The 19,882-nt window shown below is 39.0% G+C and overlaps 1 protein-coding gene across 1 annotated transcript in view; it reads right to left on the reverse strand.

The window, feature by feature from the left end:
• Positions 1-18,290, reverse strand: part of GABRB2 (gamma-aminobutyric acid type A receptor subunit beta2) — a 153,612-nt gene extending 135,322 nt beyond the window's left edge. The window contains 3 exon segments of the mRNA XM_086621411.1: positions 16,961-17,028; positions 17,997-18,088; positions 18,214-18,290. Of these exon segments, the coding sequence (XP_086477537.1) occupies positions 16,961-17,028; positions 17,997-18,088; positions 18,214-18,290 (237 nt within the window).
• Positions 18,291-19,882: the final 1,592 nt, after the last annotated feature.

Genomic DNA, 19,882 nt, shown 5'->3' on the forward strand with positions numbered 1-19,882 from the left:
ACCATCAGAGAAAAGTCTGCTCTCAAATAAACTTAATTTCAGAAGATAAACATGGTCATGTTGCTACAAGTCTAACAAAGAAGCTAATTCAGCTTTCCATAAAATAGGACTGGTAGTAGTTTGGTAGGATTGAGAGGCCTTCCTGAAACTCAGGTCTTTCCAATATTTTTAAAAGTTTTCATCACACGCTAAGAAAATGATAAGCATCATGAGATAATGACTGCCATCATATTAAAAAAAAAAGGGCAACAGACATTACAGTTAATGCCCACAGTTAAAGTAACTACTTTGCTTCATTCTCTCTACAATTCTTTCTTATAAGCAGATGTAAGGGTAAAATGAAAGGCAACGAAAAGCCACTGCTCTCTCCCACATTAGCCAGCTGTAGAAGGTCAAACAATATTTAGTACGTCAGATTTCAAATAGATACATTTGAAACTGGGAAACAATAGATTCTTGAGTTAAACAGATGTTACGGTAGAGTTCCAAGGTTTAACATCACGCTCAAGGTCATAATGACCTTTGAGTTCTTCAGTTCAAAGGAATTAATCAAAACCTTAATCATCTCTCACACCATTGCTTTTTACATCGGTTCATTTAAGTCTCAGGTTCTCTTAATATCAGGAGTGTAACTACACGAGCAGAGAGAAATAAAAAAAACCCCACACAACACTAACACACACCAATAAAACTCTGACCATACAACTCAGCAACTCCAGCCGTTTTACTTTTGTAAGTCCTAGACTCACCTGTGGAGTGAGTCACTGGAAAATAAGCGTTTTTTTCTGGACTTGTTTTTGTTTGTTTGCTTTTAAATACAGAAACACAATCCCGGTAGGATAAAACTTGGCCCTTCTAGTCGTAGATGTTTCTACAGTGGATAGTTTCCAAGTTTGCACCACTGCTACTAGTTCTGGAAGCCCTTTCGTCACCAGTGAGCTTCAGAAGTAAAGTTTATCATAAACTGCTGCATTTAGTGACAGCCATACAATGTTTCTCTTGCTTTTTGTAGAAGCTTTTATACACATTTTAAAATGAACCTTTTGGGGAGTCTTTCAGATAGCAGGAGAGCTAGGCTGTCGGTTACCGCATTGAGACAAAAGTTGCAGTTCGTCTCCTTCTAGCACAAGATCTTTGTCCTTACTACAAGAGGGTCATCACAAGGGCTGGTAGCTGCTACTGCAAAATAAACGGCAACTGTAGCGCTACATACCCCACAATTGGGAAGCTCTTATTGTGCCACGTGTGGAGAAACTCATGATAATGTCAAGCAAAAATTAAAACTGAAATCAAATTCTACATAAATTGAATTAAATCTAAACTCAAATTTAAGCATTCTTTTTGTCTAGATAGTCATGGAGGACTTAACTTCAAATATCTCGAGACTACCCTAGCTCAATCAAAATCCCAATCAAGTTTCCCAATAGTCAACAAAAACATGAAGATAAGTATTTTGTTTCTCCAGAATAACAACAAATTTAAAACTAGACTAGAAACGTACAGGAGAGATGCGAAAGAACGCTTGTTCTACTGATAATATGTGATACGGTTAAGACATATAATTTTTCTCCCATTGCTATTCATATGCTGTCAGTGATTTCCACATACAAGTGGAACAATTTTTTTCTCTTTGAAGACATTTGTTATGTTTTGCCACCAAGATCAAGCTCCCACCCCAAAATCAACACCTTTCTCCCTTTTCCCCAAGAAGAAATTGGTTCAAGCTTCACTTGCCTCTCAAAGAGTAATTTTTTCACCCTGCAGTTCCAAGAGATTACACAGAGTAAGTTCAGTAATTGGGAAAATTTTTAGTTTTGGTGCAAATGATAACTTGCATAAGTGCTTGTCTGCAATGATGGCAGTAACATGTTTCTATTTTTTTTAGGAACTTCCAATATCAGGCCACTACAAAGTCAGCAAGTGACAAGGATTGACTAAAACTTCTCATGCCAAATAAATTATATCACAGCTTTTTTTATTTATGCCCAGAGAAAGGTTGCTTTTCCATCTTCACACTTGGCCTCCAGTGTACCTATCCACTGTTCAGTTTAGCACACTCAATTATTTAAAGCACCAGTTATATCTAATTTTACAAATTGCTATACTGTTATATATTCTAAATGTAATACTTCGTAGCAAGGTAAACTTTCTAAAAATAATACCAATGAAATATGAAAAATGTCTGTGAAATCTGATTATTATAATCAAAGTACATAAACAAATCCTGAACTCCGGAATTGTGAATTTCAAATACATTAATCACTTTATTTCATATTTGCTACTGATAAGTCAGCTTCGATGTGCTAAAATAACATACAAAAGACATTCTTTCCCCTCTCAAGATTTTTATTTCTGCATTATAAACAAAATGTTTCTTTTGTTAGTATTTAAAAATGACATTAAGATGACACAGCAAAGTGGTGTGGGTGAGAATGTGTGGGAAGCTGATCAGAAGCACAACGAACTTCTTGGATGTTCAGAGAACAGTTGACGCCTCAAGGGAAATTTGGAAAAAATATTCTGCATAGAAACAATTCTGCCTATATATCGCATTTTATCTTTCTCTCCAAAGGTTCTTTATCACTGAGAAGATTTGCTGGAAAACAGATTTTCTCTCTTTTGATGGTTGTCTAATCTGCCACTTACAACTCGAGACAATCTTGTTTGTGACATTACCATAAGTTCCAACGGAAACCTCCCCCACCCCCCAAGCTATAGTCAATTTTGCAGACTGAAGTCATGATGATCGAAAGGACACTGTTCAGCAGAACACTTACAAGTTTAACTTCTAGCACATGTTTATGTCTTAAAGGATATGTGTCCTCAGCAAACAAAGATGTGAGGACAGAACATACCGAATTTATTTTTCTATCTTGGTGAGCACTCAGGTTGCCGTTATTGCTGCAATCAGTGCCACGCTGTAACAGCGGTGCCAGCTACATTAAGGCCCATGTCAGACATTTACACATTACAAATTCAACTTCCCATTTTTTGTTTGCAAACATGCTTACGCTTGCTGAACCATTGATGCTCAACCATTTTATTGTATCAGCCAAAATAAACATAACAGACCAGGGAATTGAATGAATGGGTACTGTTACACACGCATATGAGGGGAAGAGGAAGAAACGAGCACTGTAGAGTCAGGCGAAACCAACAGAAATCAATGAACAACAAATAGTAAGAACAAGATGCCACAGTGGAGAAACAAATCGGCTATGATGAGGAGAAATTTGTACTTCAGCTGATGTTCAATACGAAGAAGATGGAACATACCTTGGGCGATTGTTTACACTGACACTAGCATTAAAATCAAAACAAACAAAAAAAACCACACCAGAAACACAAAACCAAAACAAAACAACAAAAAAAATAAACAACCCACAAACCACAACCAACAACAAAACAGCAAAAACTCTATGTCAGTAAGTCTGCAAAAGGACTAATGATTGATCCCAGAAACTCCAGCCACAAATACTAATCAACATAAAAACTATACATTTCAAAAGATGAAGCCTCTTTCCCCTAGAAATTCATATGAAATATAAATATTAACACCAACAAAAAACAGAGCCACCCTTACATTTCTGGTCTCAAAGAATTCAATCCATGGGACACTCCAACTAGAACCACTCAGGTTGAAAGCCATCTTACTATTTCATAAAAATAAGGACACATGAAGTGATGCTTCCACATAACCACAGCATGTGTATTTCAAAGTTTCTTGGAAAAGATAATTCTTGCAGAAGATGATTGGTAAAATCATAGGCGTTTAACAACACAACCACCATATTCACGTTATCTACCTAATAAGCACCAGAATGACTTAACTGTAGCACAGACACATGCTGGAAACAGATGTGCTAAAGGTCTCAAATACATACTGAAAGTAAGGCTGAACGCACATTAATAACATATGCAAATCACTAAATTTATGTGGTCTTCCCTAATGTACTGACCACAGTGTCTGGTAAAGGTACTAGACTGGAACAATATTCATTCCTCAATAACTGAAAAAAAAAAAGTTAAACTATAAACTGAAAGAGAAGAACCACTTTTAGGAGTGAAATTACTCACTCTCTCATTTCAGACCACATTATATTATCTCTAATGTCAAAGAAATGACTCCTAAGCCATATCTGGCAGTCTAACACAACCACACAGAAACACAGCTAAACACCATTCCCTGGATGATGCAACACATAGAAACTTAAAGACTCAAGTCCTTCTAGATTAATGAATGCAAAAAATGTTTAAGCTGTGCAAAATAATTTCTTATCATTCATTACCAAGTGACTATATGTACCTCCACAACGAAATCAAACAATTTAATACATGTAAATATTGCCAGTTAACTGCTGGAATTACTTGTGCTCTTATAGCTTTCACACAGCTTGTATACCCGAATATCACAATTATCAGAAATGTAAAACAAAGTCTGTTTTCATAAACTAGCATAAAACTCCCTGTTGTTATACTATAGGACCTGATCTACTTCCATATGTGCTTATTCCTCTCAGGTCCCCTTGTTCAAGATTTTGCCTTTCTATCTTCTCAAACCAAGCTTTCCTTCTTGTCACTTGCTTTCTAACTAAGCCTAAGGAAATAAAAAACAGTGACTAAAGAAATGGGATCTTGCTCTATGTCTACACAGACAATAATGTCTGTTGTTTGGTTTTTTTTAAATGGCTATTATTACTTTAGCCCAACAATAGTTATCCTTACCTTAAAGATGATAAAAAAATGTAAGAAAAAGGTTAAGGGATACATTTTTGAGGCAGAAAAATTTCGAGGCAAAAATCAAAATTTAAGGTAAAAATTTAAGTCATACAAAATAACTCAATTTGGCTATTCTGTTAATATATTACAACACTATTCTCCTGATTTGCCCATCAGATATACAGATTTTTTTTTCAATTTGTGGGAAACAGTCTGATTTCAAGCTTAAGTAAACAGTCTGTCGTTTATCATCTGGGCTATGAAACAGCATTAATTTATGTATTATTAGTGCATTAATAGTATTAATCTATAAAAATCTATTTAATAATCACTTTTCCATTATCTCAGACAGTGCAATGCAGATATTGTCTCACCCCTTTAATTCCTAATTAAGGCTACCCAAACACAGTTCCTTGCCATTTAAGATATCATTCAAACTAAATAAACACAAATCTTTGTTTAGAATGCTAACTAAAATGAAGTCATTTATTTATGATGTTAAACTCCTGCTGTGCATTTCTGACTCTCTCCTTTCTCCCAAGGCAGGATCAACTAGACCTATAACCTTTCCAATGAAATCATAGCTGTTCTTTAAAAGAAACATAAATCATCAATTTCAGCCCTCTGGTACTTGTACTACTAAAAGTTTTGGATAATATCTGACCTGAATTTTGATGCTGAGGTTTAAACACGTTACTTCTTGTATTACATCCTGCAGTTCTGAATAGTGAGCTTCAAAATAGCACAGGTGGACACAGGCTCCACATCAGCCAAAAAACACAATAACATGCTTCTTTTGACAGCAAATGCTCCTCAAGCACAGAGCTCTGAGAAACAAGTTTCAAAAGCCAAACAGCAATTGTACCACTGAGTTGCAAGGAGCCACAAGCATACACAGATTCACTTCTAAGATGGTGACGCAAGAACAACAGTTGTATGTCATTCAACAAGAAAGGCACAGCAGAGTATGGACAGAAAAGACAAAAAATAACCCCAAGCCCCAATAGCTGTGGTATCTTGTTAGACAGAACCTGATAAAAGTGGAAATATTAACTCTCCAGCTAAATAATATTTTGGTTCCTAACACACACAAAGATAAAAATGTTGTGTATACTGCAGCCAACAAATTATTTAACTATAACAATATGATAACCAGTTTTTAAAAAAAATATGCTTTTTCCACTACAATTTGCTAATGGATACTGAAAGGAAAAAATGCAGACTATCTAAAATTAGAAAAGAAAAATTAATAATAGTTTTACCTGTCACCAGCACTACATGCTCCATTTGAAAACATTCTTTGGTATTAATTACTTTTTGAGAAAACACATATGCACATTCATTGTTTTCAAAGCTTTTAACTCGAGAGAAAATTTAAGTTACATATAACATGAAATACTTTCTAACAAAAACAATTGTTTCCCCATAAAACTGAGTAACCCAAAATCTTGTTATATACAAGAGCAGCAATTTTGATTGAAATCTTATTCTGAATCTTTACTAAATAATTGCTGCCTTCATGCTTTAACAAAACTGTTATGTAGTCAGCATATTATTGTAGCATAGATGTCTATCTCCAAAATGTCAAATGCCATATCAAAAGTTCATCCATCATTGTGTTCTCAAAAAGCCAATTCAATTAAAAAGTTAATCAAAATTTAATTCGACACTTAAGACTTTGCATTACCCTCTACCTTACCCAAGATGACTTTAAGATTTAGAACAAAAAGGTTCATTTTTATTCACTTAACTCAGAAAAGGATGCCAGAAAAATTGATGTAAACTTATGTCTTCCGATTATCAACAGGCAAGGTTTGGCCCTGGTAGGCACCACAAGCCTCCTAACACTGCCTCACCAATGCATTTGGTGATGGTATAGACTCAAGCCTAAAAGTAAAAAAACTACACTCTTCTACAATTGGACTCATCAGCTATTAAATATCCTTAAACCAAAGCTGCCAGCAAGGTGTTATGACTTTCCATCCAATAAAAACTGTCAAGCACATCCATTCACTTCAAAATAACATGTATCGCACAGCAACAATTTTGGAGACTGCTGCCATGCCTTCACTCACACTTAATGTCTGAGACATTATAGGAGCCATCTTGTACTGCATACCGAGCCATTTAAATACCCACAAATCTTCTGTGAAAACAGGGCAGAAGCAGCCTCAGTGGAAAAATCAGCATCGGATTTACACATTTTAAGGCTTCAAAACAAGTCTCAAGTGGAACTTGAGCTCACAAAAGCATTCTGCAAAACCTATGCACAGAGGCGGGTACTTTTAACTGCACTCATGCAGCCAGTTAACTAGAATTATCATGGATTTCTCCGTAAGTGGTCACTTGTATCACATAATAGCAGATCAATGAAAACTGTATTTATTTCTAGCATTTACACTAAAAAGAATGATTATAGTTAAGGGTCTCCTGGCATTTCCATTACAAATCTATTTTTTGAGGACTTACACATCAGCTATAATAATATTTTTTTGACTGAAACTTGATACAAAAGGTCTCAGCTCAGTAAACGTTCCTACACCTTTAAAAAGGCTTCTTTCAAAACTGGAAAAAAGAAAGTAATTTTGCAAGTCATTTTCTTTTTACTTAGGTTCTTAAGCATTTTATCCTGAGCAACCTAAGGTGGCATATGTATAAGATATGAACATTACATCTCTAATTCTATTAGGGATGGAATTTCTAAAATCATCTTGAATGCAAAATGTCAGCGAAAAAGAGAAACAAGACAGTAAGAGACTGACTTCACATAAATTTTAGGAAGATTTCAGACTAATCAGTCATCTTTGGTCATTTCTGGACTTACACAATTAATGAAATGATGCAATTAGTTGCAAAATGCTGCTTTTCATTTGTAAATATTACATGCGTATTTGTTCAATCCTATTTCCTTTTTCCCTGCATATTATCTAAAAGAATAAACCATTTCATAATACGGAATAATAAAAAAAACAAAAGAGTTACACTCCTAAATTATTTCATTTAGGAACTCACTTTACTGGATCTTCTAACTAACTTTGTTTTACTTAAGTTTTATTACTCCTTCAGTGCACATCTTGTCACACACAGATTAACGTTGTTACTCTGACGCCCCTGAGGGAGCCGACAGAGCCTATCGGGTCAGCAGTACTTGAAAGAGGAAAAAAAATTTCACAATGCTCTACAACTCCTTTGGAACTGTAGGGTTTATTAACTCAAAAATATGCTTTATAAAATAAACAAATATGGATTATACAGTGGACCATAAAAACTTCTGGACTACTGGATAATAACCGTCATGTGAATGACAACACGTATTTACCTTCACAGACCATAAGGAATTAACAATATTTCACTCCTTTCACTTAATTGGATGCAATAAAGTATGTATAGATTTTTTTAGAAAATATGTTTTTAAAGGCCTATAAAAGAACAAACAAGTTTGAGCACTAATTCTACTTAGTTGAGCAGAAAGGATCTCTGATCCAAGTATTAAAAAACAATTTAAACTTCCATTTTAAAAAATAACATTAATCACAATAGAAATTAGGACCAGATTTTGGTCTGCAAAAGGTTCTGCATCCATGGCAGTGAAAAGTTTTTCAAAAGGCTTCAGTATCTTATTCAGATACTTAATTATTAGATGTTTTAATAGGTAGTTCTCACTGAGAAAAAAATGCCTTCTGTTCCTTGAAAGCAATAGGAACTTCTGGCTACTCCACAGCCGTACGCAATGGAAGAAGCTGAATGAGAAACACTTCTGAAAATCCAAACCACAAGAATCACAGCTCTCAGACATCCCTAGTATATGAAAACCTACAAACTTTTCTGGAAGACCTTCTCATCTCAAATGGGTTTAGCATGATCTTTAACAAACTCTAGGCTTTCTGTCCTGTTTTTCTCCAAGGGTCAAATCCAAAGAAAGAAAAACAAAGCATTTAGGGCATTTTGCACATTAGGGCCCTTCTCCCTATGTCAATCCAAAAGAACTTTTCAAGAAAATTGTCTGCGATGACTCACTTCTGGAAAAGATTACATTCACAAGTTTCTGTCGTTTTGACTATTTTCTTTCCCAATTCCCAAAGATCTGTACTGCACTCCTAGTCAGGAAGAAGCTGTTCCAGGTGAGCTGGCACATTGTTCCTACTTAAGCCCATTCAGACAGGTTTACAATATTTAAATCTCATTAAAAAGTAGATAAACTTAGTATGCTTAAGTTATGCCTAACATAACAGCAAGTCAAAAACATTTCCAGTAACAGGGGAGAAGGTAAAGGATGTGTTGGCAGCCTTTTGGAGGTTAATTCATGACATGAAAGACCTCTGTTCCTGGTCCTCTGCAACCCAAATGCTTCCACTCACAACCACCACAGGCTAATAAGCCATCTAGAACAGAGGTTCACTGCACTCAGGCTACTATACAGCGAAGAATTGAAAACTCATGACCACAGAAAGGACATAGTTAAGAGCAGCAATCAGGACAGTCAAGTGTGAAGGAAAATTCTGGGGTTTAATTCATTTTCACAGAGTTGCTTAGTTAATGGAAATGCTTATTCGTTACAGAAGAAAAGAAAGAAAAAATAGTCCAGAGAGCAGGCACTGAAACAAGGACTTTCCACTTGAAGCAGCTGGATTTTTTTTAATATGCATTCATTAGGGCAATTCAACATACTACCCTTGTCCAAGGCCAAAATTCCTATAATTTTTTCTTCTACTTGTTCAACACTTAGAGCTGAATTTGTCTTTCAGCACAATCACAATGAATCAGTGGTTTAGCTATAGGAACACCAGCGAAAATACTCTGAACTTCCATATCTACTACAACAGTACACATTTGAAATGCAAAACACATCTCTCAAAAGAGTTAGCCTTTTTCCCACATAGCTAAATTCTTATTATTTGAAAACTAACAAATGAATCTCTGTCAGTATTTATAGAATAAAAATTAATAGGATTATCTCTTGATGGAGATATGCAAAAAGCTCTGGATAGACAGAAATAGCACCGTCTCCTTGTTCTTTTAAGTCTGGGGACACAGGAAGAGCTCAGACTCGAAACGCTTCATCTGGCCTGTGATAGCCTATGTTAAATATGATCTACAAATTCTATATTTAGTTGCATACATGTCAATCTCCTGAATGTTAAATGTCTTTTTGTATTTAGAACAGAAATTTTAGTTTTGATTGGGAAGTATTTACATGCTTATTTGCAAAACTCGTACAAAAAGGACACATGCAGTCAATGTGATTCCAAGTCTGGCAGAATCTTTGCTTTGATTAGCTAATTTGAAAATACTTAGCCTGACCATTTGCATGCAAAGATCTTTGCAAGCAAAACTTACAAAACAAGAGCACTGCTACTTCACAGCCTGGCCTTCAGACAGGTAAGACTATAACTGTAAATACACCCACTATATTGCTATTCCTAGAAGCTTGTGTTATATTGGCCGTTATATGTCCATAGTATTGCTGTCAAGAAACGTGAACAAGGTGGGAATCCCTGTAGAAGCATAGTAAGAGTAATTACAATAAAGCATAAAGTCTGCTTCTGTCCTATTTATCTTTTTGTCAACCCACAGTATGCCTGCAATTTTAATGTAATTATGCACATTTGTTTATTTTTAAATTACAGATTGCATCCATCCATAGTAGCCAATTTTTCAGTATTAATAACTCAAGACATTTGACCATTTGTAAAGTTATTAACTCTAAAGACAAACAAGATGCTAGTTTCTGTACTTAAAAGAGGCGTTTCAAAAATTATCTCACAGATAAGCATCTTCCTTTGAAGTGAAGGGACTAAATCTTGCTTACCTAATTCATACAAGCACTTGCAGAGACCTACACCATTAACCACTAAAAGTCTACAAGGAATCTGGATTACTTCTAGGAAAATAAAAGAATTATTACTATACAAGACTGTACTTCAACACAGCTGAATACTACAGGATCTACTATAAAACTTGCAGAGGGCTGCACAGGGTATGAGGATAAAAAAGGGAGGGAGGAATAATAAGGATTTAGTCACGGTGCACTGACAGACTTTAGAGTCACTAAGAAGCAAAAATACGACCATTGAAAGAGCTTAAACTTGTAACAAGTTTGTAGAGCACAACATAAAAATCTTTCATTCTACTACATGGCTCATCTATAAAGATTTTATGTGATTTTCAATAGAGAAGTTATGAAATAAAGCAGCCTATAGCAAGAGCTAACAAAGTACACTTCAGTGTTCATGCCCACGCTTTAGCGCCAAGACACTGCCAATAAAACGTATTAAATATAAATCTATCTTTTCTTCTACAGCAGGAGTCAAATTACTCAAATATTTACAGGTCAAGGCTTTCTAAAAACAAGGAGTCAACAATTATTAGTGCAGTTGTACAAATCACCTCCAAGGCAACCTCTTTAAATTACTGACAATCATCCCTTGGCCTGCCAAAGTGAGAGATCACTTTGAAAAGTCACCACCACCAATGAAACAAGGCGATTTTCTACTGATTAAAGCTTTGCAACACTGTAGCATACCAAAAGTGCAATCCAATTACCAAACCATTAATATTGACATTAAAAAGAAACAAGAATGATGTCACTTTTTATATATATATAAAACATATACATACACATAATATATATATATATCTCCCTGTTTCTGAACTAGCTTATAAAAGTAGTTACAAACTCGCTGCATTCCTGCATATATGTTCTAGAAATATAATTTCATACTGTGGCTACATATATTCTTGCAAAACCAACATGAAAACTTCAATCTGCATGTAGCGTACCAACAGGAATATTTTTTCGGTCCCCAAAAATAAACATCTTACTTGAACAGGGGAGGTCTTATTTATTTTGGTATACCTTAAAGCTAAGATAGGAACAGGTATAAATAAGCAACATGTAGTAACAAGAAACAGAAATCCACACTAATGTGATTTACTCCATTTTGAAAATAAAGTTTTGTGATGTTATCTCAGACAATAACTGAAGGAACCGGTAAAACAGGGCTTTCAGTAAAAAAAGTTCTCACTTCTAAGATATTCATCTCCTGCTCTGCATTCACAGGAGCCTTTGTAGGCACTTCAGTATAAGTTAGTAGCGCACAAGGACAATAATTTGGCAAAAGCCATATTCAAACTGTCCACTGAGAAATGCAATTTTGTGTGAAGAAGCACATGCATCTATGACACGGGGAAACAATAAAAATAACAGTCTCTACCAGTAGGAAGTATTTAGGTTTAGGAAAGCAATACCTTCCTAATATTTCTAATATTTTCTTTTCAATGCATGGATCATGTACAGCAGCATGTACAACTAGAATGGATTGACAAAAGAAGAAATTGCTGACAGGAACCACTTGCCTCACCTCTCTCTGTAAGGTTTATATAGGACACCTTTTCCTGGTTTATGATTTTCTTTCTCTTCATTTTTCTTTGCCAGGACTTTTCTCCTGAGCTTTTTGGTTTGGAACAGCTCCACCTTATTTCCTTACCACTTAACCCCCATTTCTTTTTATATCACAAGCCATCTCTTCCCTTTTCACACATAAAGATAATTGCTGCTACTTGAGAGGTAGCCACACAGCTCCCGTTCTTTTCATAATCTAAAACTATGTCTCTTGAGCTTTGTTAACATCTCCTATTGAAAACGCCTCAAGAAAACATGAAAGATTGAAAAAAAAAAAACAACAGTAGTGGGTCTCTATTACCAAAAGCAACGGAAAGACAGAGGTCTATCAGCTAATTACAGCTGTGCTTGTACTTTTTTAGACTAAGAATATTCTGATCCATTAGTATTATACTTATTGTTTTATGCAACTTTGGCATATCTCAAATATAGCAGTGAAATATAATATTAAAAAAGCTATGCTGGTTTGGGGTTTTTTTAGAGCTTTGAATTTATTAGGTTCTGTTGTGTAAAACTTGGCATATACTAATAAGTAAACCTTTCCCTGATAGATGGTAACAGCTCCTTTGTTTCTCCAACTCCCACTTGATGGAAGGATTATGCACTCAATCAACCCTAATGGCTCCCACTAAGACAAACAAATCTATTGTATCTGTTTAACTTCATGTACACATACTGAGTCCACGTGCCAAAATCTGTACAATGATAAGCAAGCAAATACTTTAAATTAAATAAAGTGTTCAGATTTCTCTCTGCATACCCCCAATGACCCACAGAATGAATAGTTATATTTAATTAAACATACAGTCCATAATCTCAAAAAGTGTGTATTTCCTGGGTAAAAAAATATATCCATGGAACATTTCTCTCTCTTTTCAAGACATCCTGTACTAGTATCCCAGAATAACCACGGATCGGGGGGGGGGGGCGTGTGTGTGAAATGTTGACCTATTTAATAGGGAATAAGCCAAGACATTGAAAACCACCACATGACCAACATTATCCATAGAAATCCTCCTGTCTTATGTAGATAGATCAAATATCCTCCTGTCTTATGTAGATAGATCAAATGCACAACATGTTGTGAACAATCTTCAGTGGTATCTAGGGAAGAAAATTTATTTCTGTACTGCTTAATGAATCTGTACCAATTTTTTAAAACAGTTTATAAGGGAACTGTTGGGAGGAAAGGGGAGAAAATTAGAATGGAGAACAGTCTTAGTAGTTGCATTGTCAAAGGGTCTACTCCAATAATTAACTAAGGAGATGCAAATGTGGATATGTGATATCCCAGCTAACAATGGTTATTTTTAAAAAAAAAAAAAAGAGAAGAGACTATTAAGCTCTTTAGAGATATTATTTTTACAATGAGAGGTTAGTATTCAAGAAAAAGAAGCTAAGAAGAAAACTCTAATACAGTAAGAAACATCTGGAAACTATCTGGAGAACATTGCATTAGACTCACTGCATTACTGCTAATCTTATGTAAGATCAAATTCATTAGCCCAAGAAAAAACATTTTAGTAGCTCTCACTTCTCCATGTTTGTTTTCCATTGTTACCTGAATAAGAGACACCTTAAGAAAATCTACAGTACAAGCACCATAACGCATACACTCAACAATACTGCAGGGCCTGGTCCAGAGAGGTGAGTGGAATTAGCCAGAATCATTATTGTACTGCATAAAATCATTACCTGATGTATATTATTTCTTTGCAAAATACAAAAAAACCACATGAGTTCAAATAGTCACAACACTGTCAACAACTACACGTGCCTGAAGCTCTCAGTTTTCTCATGTGCATTCAGTGCGTTCCCCAGAGCTGGAAAGAAGTTTGTTCACAAGTACCAGTACTTCGAAACCGTTCTCGAAAACTACGATAAACACCAGTTCAAGTTTAACTACAAAATGTTAAACAGCTTACAGTTTCAACTCTGTTGCATACAAGAAATATTTGGAAGGCAGCTGTAAAGCCTGATAAACTACAAGTTTGTTATGATGTGAAGTATTTATCACCTCTAAGAATTCGAAGTGAACAATAATATTCTTGAACATCCTAAACAGACATTTACTTTCTATAACAGCGACTCTAAATTCTCTTGTTCAACAAAGTAAAAACCTTTTTATTTACTTCATGACACTGGAGACAAGCCTTCTGACTGCAGAGTGGCACAAATATATATGGTAGATGGAATATGTCAAGACTGGAAGAGAAAAAGTAAGGATGATAATTTTCAAGTTAACAGTGGAATTAACACAAATGATCTCAAGCTAAATAACTATGATTGTTTAGCCTTCCTCCCAAGACAAAAGTTTGATCCCACTAATGTTGATACACAACCCCAGGCAATGATTTGCCTTTATCTCAAGTCAGTGGTGTTTGCCATGACCACAGACAAAGCAACAGCAAGTCCATGGCTCAAAAAATAGGTCCATAAATCCAAAAGATTCTTTCTGTTTCTCCCATTATCTCAGAAGGCTTTTCATCAGCTCACATTCAATGGTATTCCTCCTGGTTTCTATCCCAAGTTCTGGTGACTTTACAGGGAAAAAGTTAAGGCCTTGTATACTAAGTATTTTGTTGTTTACTTGCATGTCTCTTCTCATTTATTTCAGGCCTATCAAGGTATAGTAGTATTTGTTATGCTATGCAGATCATTGTAAAATGAACTGTTACATGTTACATTTTGCAGTTAAAGAGAATAAAAAAATAATCTTGGTTTGGAATCTCTTCTAAAACTGGAAGTGAAAAAAGTTATGTTAGACGAATGTCTGGTTTTAAGAAATAGGTAGCTTCTTAGAGTAAAATAAGCCCAGAACTTAAATGCTTTAGGCAAATGTGTGGGACAGAAATGCCTTCCCTACATTCCCCCCTCTCCCCTGGAGCTCTGCAGATAGCCTGAAAAGACTTTTTTGACAATGGTGAAACATTTCATTCTAGAAACACAATAAACTGACTACAAAATTCTGAAAATAATACTCAGTTTTATAGTTAGTCTGTGTCAGATCACCGTATTCTGATATGCTGTCACCTTTAATCAGAGACCAAATTTCTAGAAATGATTGAAAGAACCAAAGAAACGCAAATTCACAAGAATCTTCACAATTTTTCACAAGAAAAGAAAACATTTGGCACTACCTTCCAGTTTTGAAGAGATTTGAGGCTATAACACTGACCTAGTAGATTGCAGTTCCATCAGGAAAACTCTCATCATTCCCACACTGCTCATAGCTGTCTAATAACTAATGTACAACACCAAATCACAAGTTCAGTGAAACCAAGTTTGGAAGCCCATTTTAGCGCCTTAGAAACTTTTCACAAGTAATGTTGCTCAAGGAGAAATTATTCAGTTTTCCTGGTACGGTGAAAAAGAGGAGTATCAAGCTCTCGGTCATCAAGACCTCTCAGTCTGACAACACAACCATCAGTAATATCACCCTCAAATTAGGCCAAAGGCTGTATTTTAAATAATGAAAAAAAAAAAAATCTGTACATCACACAATGCATCCACTTTGAGAACAAGTGTTTGCCAATTCATTCAGTGCAACATGTCTGAGAACCAAAACATGCCACTGAGGAAATAAACAAAATACTTTAGTAGTAGAACATTAACACAGCTGATGCATTTGAAAATAATATTTTGAAAGTTATCATTACAGCTATAGCAACATCCCTAAAATCACATTTGTATTCAGAAAGATGTTTCCTTACAACTTCTTCAAGAATAAGAGAAAGTTTGTTATAAACAATAAACTTCTATCACTAGTAACAAATAGTTCACAAAACCACATTTATTTTGTATCAGTTGCTACTACACTGTTTCAGTGTCTTTATTTTATCCTTCATGTATAAACGCCAAAGAGTATTAGGCCAAATTCTGTGTCCTTAACCAAGTAATATGTAAGTTAAGACAACAACTTGGGAACTTGACCCCAAACATTTTCAAATAAGAAAAATAAATGTTAGAAAAGTTTAGTCTAGGCCAAGAACAGCTTCTTCTACAGTCTGAATCTGAGACTTCTCCAATTTTCTCCACACTGCATTAGCCCCCCATGTAATGAAAGTAAACCACAGAAAGTGTTGAGTTGTCATGCTACGAACAGGTTCACCATTTGAGCACAAGCAGTTCAAGCTATTTAGATGAGATAAACGTCTTGAACAATTAAACTCGTAAAACCATTGACTCAGTCACGACCATCCAGAATTGTTTCAGGCCACAAAAACAGTTGGTAAACTCTGGATACACAAAGAAGTAAAAAAAGCTTTTTTTTTTTTTTTTTTTTTTTACACAAAAGTGCACTGCTAAGACAGAACGACAAATTATTTTTTTAATATGACAACAGAAAATTAAAGCGAGAAGGGCATCAGAACAGGTCAGCCCTTAAAGCCCCGGCTCCGCCCCCCGCGGGCCGAGCGCGCGGGAGCGGACCCTCCGCGCGGCGCCCCGCGGAGCGGCAGCGCGGCCAGGCGGCGGCGGGTGCCGTGCGCGCGCGCGGCCGGCAGGGGGCGGCCTTGCTCGCGGCAAGGCGGCGCGGGCGGGCAGCGCCTCGGGAGCGCTGCCGCAGGAACCGGCCTTGCGCCCGGCGCCGTCGGCTCGGGGCTCCCACCTCCCCCAGCCCCATCGCTGGAGGCGGCGGGGGGACACGACCCTCCTCTCCCGCCTCCTCCCGCCAGCCGACCCTCTGGGAGGCGGCGCGCTCCGCCGCGGCGGCGCTCCGGGGCAGGCGGCCGCGCCGGCTCCTCGCACGCCCGCGGGCACCGCTCCGCCTTGGCAGGGGCGGAGGAAGTGACAGCCACCCCCTCAGAAAGCAACCAGCCCCCAACCCTAAATACTCACCATATTGACTTCTGAGACCATATCTATACTGGCAATGTCTATGTTCATGCCAACAGCCACTGGGGGACCTGCAAACCGACAAGATGGTCCGCAATGTGATCTCGAAGAACTTAACTCATTCTTAGCGGAGTTAGGACTAAGCACAGAAACGCCCCGACGTTTAAACAGAACCGGAAAGTCGGGAAGAAGGCAAAAAGTGCTCCCCACACCTTCCCTCCCCCGCCCTCCCCCAAGCGAGCAAAGCAGGCTCCCACCCATCCGCGGGGAACGTGCTCACCCTGCGCGCCGCCCGCCAGCCGTAGCGGTGCTTTATGTAACGCGCACACACGTGCGAACTGCGCGGCGCTCCGCGCTCCGCCGGCGGCTGCGCACCCGGAGAGACCAGGGCGGGCAGCGGCTCGGGGCCAGCCGGGGTGCCAGGGGTGCGGGGGCGCCCCCGCCCCCCAGGCCGGGAAGCGCGGCTCCGGCTCCGGCCTCCGCGGTCGCGACCCGCCTTGACACCCTCAGCCCTGCGCTTTGGCGGAAGGGGCAGCCCTGGGGACGGCGGCCAGTGGGCCCCGGGGGGGAGGGGGAAGGGGACACCCACAGCCAACACGTCCGAAATAAACAAACTAGGTCGAAGTAGGAGCACGCAGGGGGTTAAATGACATTTTTGTATCAGTTAACAGCACATCTTGTACTCAAAAATAGTAACTGTGATCACAGGCACATTAGGCTGAGAGGAACAAACGGGTAAACTTAAGCATCTCAACAAAACCAGTCACACAAGGGTCTAATTACGGGTTAATAAAGTATCAGCACACACGCAAAATGAGGGACCGATTACAAATATGCAAGAGGTTTAAGCGATCGCATTAAGAGCGTCCTGTGCTAAGAAAATTCAGTAACAATGGGCTTAACTTTGGATCAGCTTGAGAAAATGGCAACACACACACACCTCAAAGCAACAGCACCCACAACACGTTTAAAAACCACACACGGCAAAGGTATACAGCCCAGATATGGAATCCCTCTTATTCAAAAGCAGTCAAATTACCTCCAAAATCTGGCCTCAAGCGAATGTCATAGCCCTTCAGCAGTCTATCCACGGTCTCTTTTACCAGTGACATATTACTAGGGTCATTGACACTAAAGAAAAAAAAAGAACAGGACTATATTATTTCTTATTTCTCAGACCCCAGCTATGCATTCCTCTCAGCAGCAGCATGCAGTGCATTTCAAAGTAAAGCGAAAGAGATACCTTCATCACTTACCTCTGCGCGCACACCACGGCTATTATTAAAGGGAATGACCAAATCCCAAAGTAACCCTTTTTCCGGACTCTCAGCATCCCTTTAGCTTTTGATATGATTTAGGGTTTCAGTGAAGAGAAGAAGAGATCCAACTTATTCTGGCCAGTGCAGTAATTCTAATGTGAAGCGCATGCGCACGGTGTACCACAACATCAAAAGGAGCAGTGGTTGCTGCTGGAGATGGAGCAAATTTCCTTGCCAAAAAAAAAAAAAAAAAATTAAAGGGGAAGAAGGAAATGCATTATTTTTTTAAAAAAAGAAAAAGTCATCCACAGGAGGATCTAGCATATTTTTGTTGTCCTTTTTGTTTGCATAGAATATAAATCACGGCAAGGAAAGAAGTTTTAGGAGTTGCAGGGTACGGCGGCTTTGCAACCTAGTTTAAAGGAGGGAGGGGGGCGGGGGCTGGACAGACTCGGATTAGACAGAGGGGGAATAGGTTAAAAAGGGGAACGCACAGCGTACGTATGGTGCCAGGGCAGGTGGGGGGGAAAGGGGGCAGCTTAACTTTGGGTCCCTGGAAAGAGCCGCCTGGAGCGGGGCGAGGTGCGGGCAAAGGAGCCGGCGCTTGCAACGGGGGCGGGCGGTGGGGGAGGAGGGGAGATGGGCGCTTACAGTATTTCTCACGAAGGGAGGAAAAAAAAAAGAAAAATGATGACGAATAGTTTCTTGTAAGAAGGGATTAGGCTGTTTCCTTCCTTTCTGTGCTGCCAGGCGCTGTTACAGGGGCAGAGGCACTGGGGACTGAGGGGGTCGCCGGCTGCCGCCGCTGGCTCCCACGGGTCATTTGGTGGTGCCTGAGGGGCGGGCGCGGAGCCCCCGCGGCCCCACTCCCCCCCGGCCGGGCCCACCGGCGCATTTTCCATATATCGACCGATGCGTAACCCAGGGATGCAAGTTCCTCAGGTAGAGCTAAGCCTGGCCACGGGGCTGGGGGAGGGGGAAGAAGGGAAAGAAAAACACCACACTGAAAGGCAGTTAAGCTTTTGGTGACCATTCAGACCCGGTGCAGATTCTTAAGCCCACTTACCTTCGTGGGTAGAACACCCAAGCTCTTCAAATGCAGCGTCTGATCCAATTAATGCCTCGGAAGAAACCGGAGACGAGCGGAAAGCTGATTTGGGGATGCTTTGAGTGACATTTAAATCCTGAGAAAAAAAAAAATAGAAAGGAGAGAGGGAAGGAAAAACCAAAACCCCGAAAAACAACAAACACCGGAGTCAAATTATTCCTCGCAGATCTGCTTTGTGCTCGTAGCTCCTTTTACACCACCCTCCTCCTCCCGCACATACCCGCTCGGCCCCGCGGATCTGTGCTGCTTCACCGAGCGGATCTGGGCGTGCACACGTCCTCGGCCGGCCCGGGGAAGAGATTGGGAACACTTGGGGCGTCAATTAACAAAAGAAATATTTAACTCGCTACAGGAGGGTGGAGGAGGGGAAAAAAAAAAAAAAAAAAAGGAAAAAACCGGGGAGGTGGGGAGAAACAAGGGTGAGCGCGTTGCACGGAGCGCGAGGCGGGTGGGAGAGCCCGCTCGCCCCCCGGCGCAGCTCGGTCCCGCACGCACGGGGCTGAGGAGCTCCGGAGCTCCCGCCCTGCCCCGCCGCCCCGGGCCGGGCCGCCGCCGCCT

The sequence above is a fragment of the Tauraco erythrolophus genome, chromosome 16 (assembly GCF_009769465.1).
Source record: "Tauraco erythrolophus isolate bTauEry1 chromosome 16, bTauEry1.pri, whole genome shotgun sequence".
NCBI lineage: Eukaryota > Metazoa > Chordata > Aves > Musophagiformes > Musophagidae > Tauraco > Tauraco erythrolophus.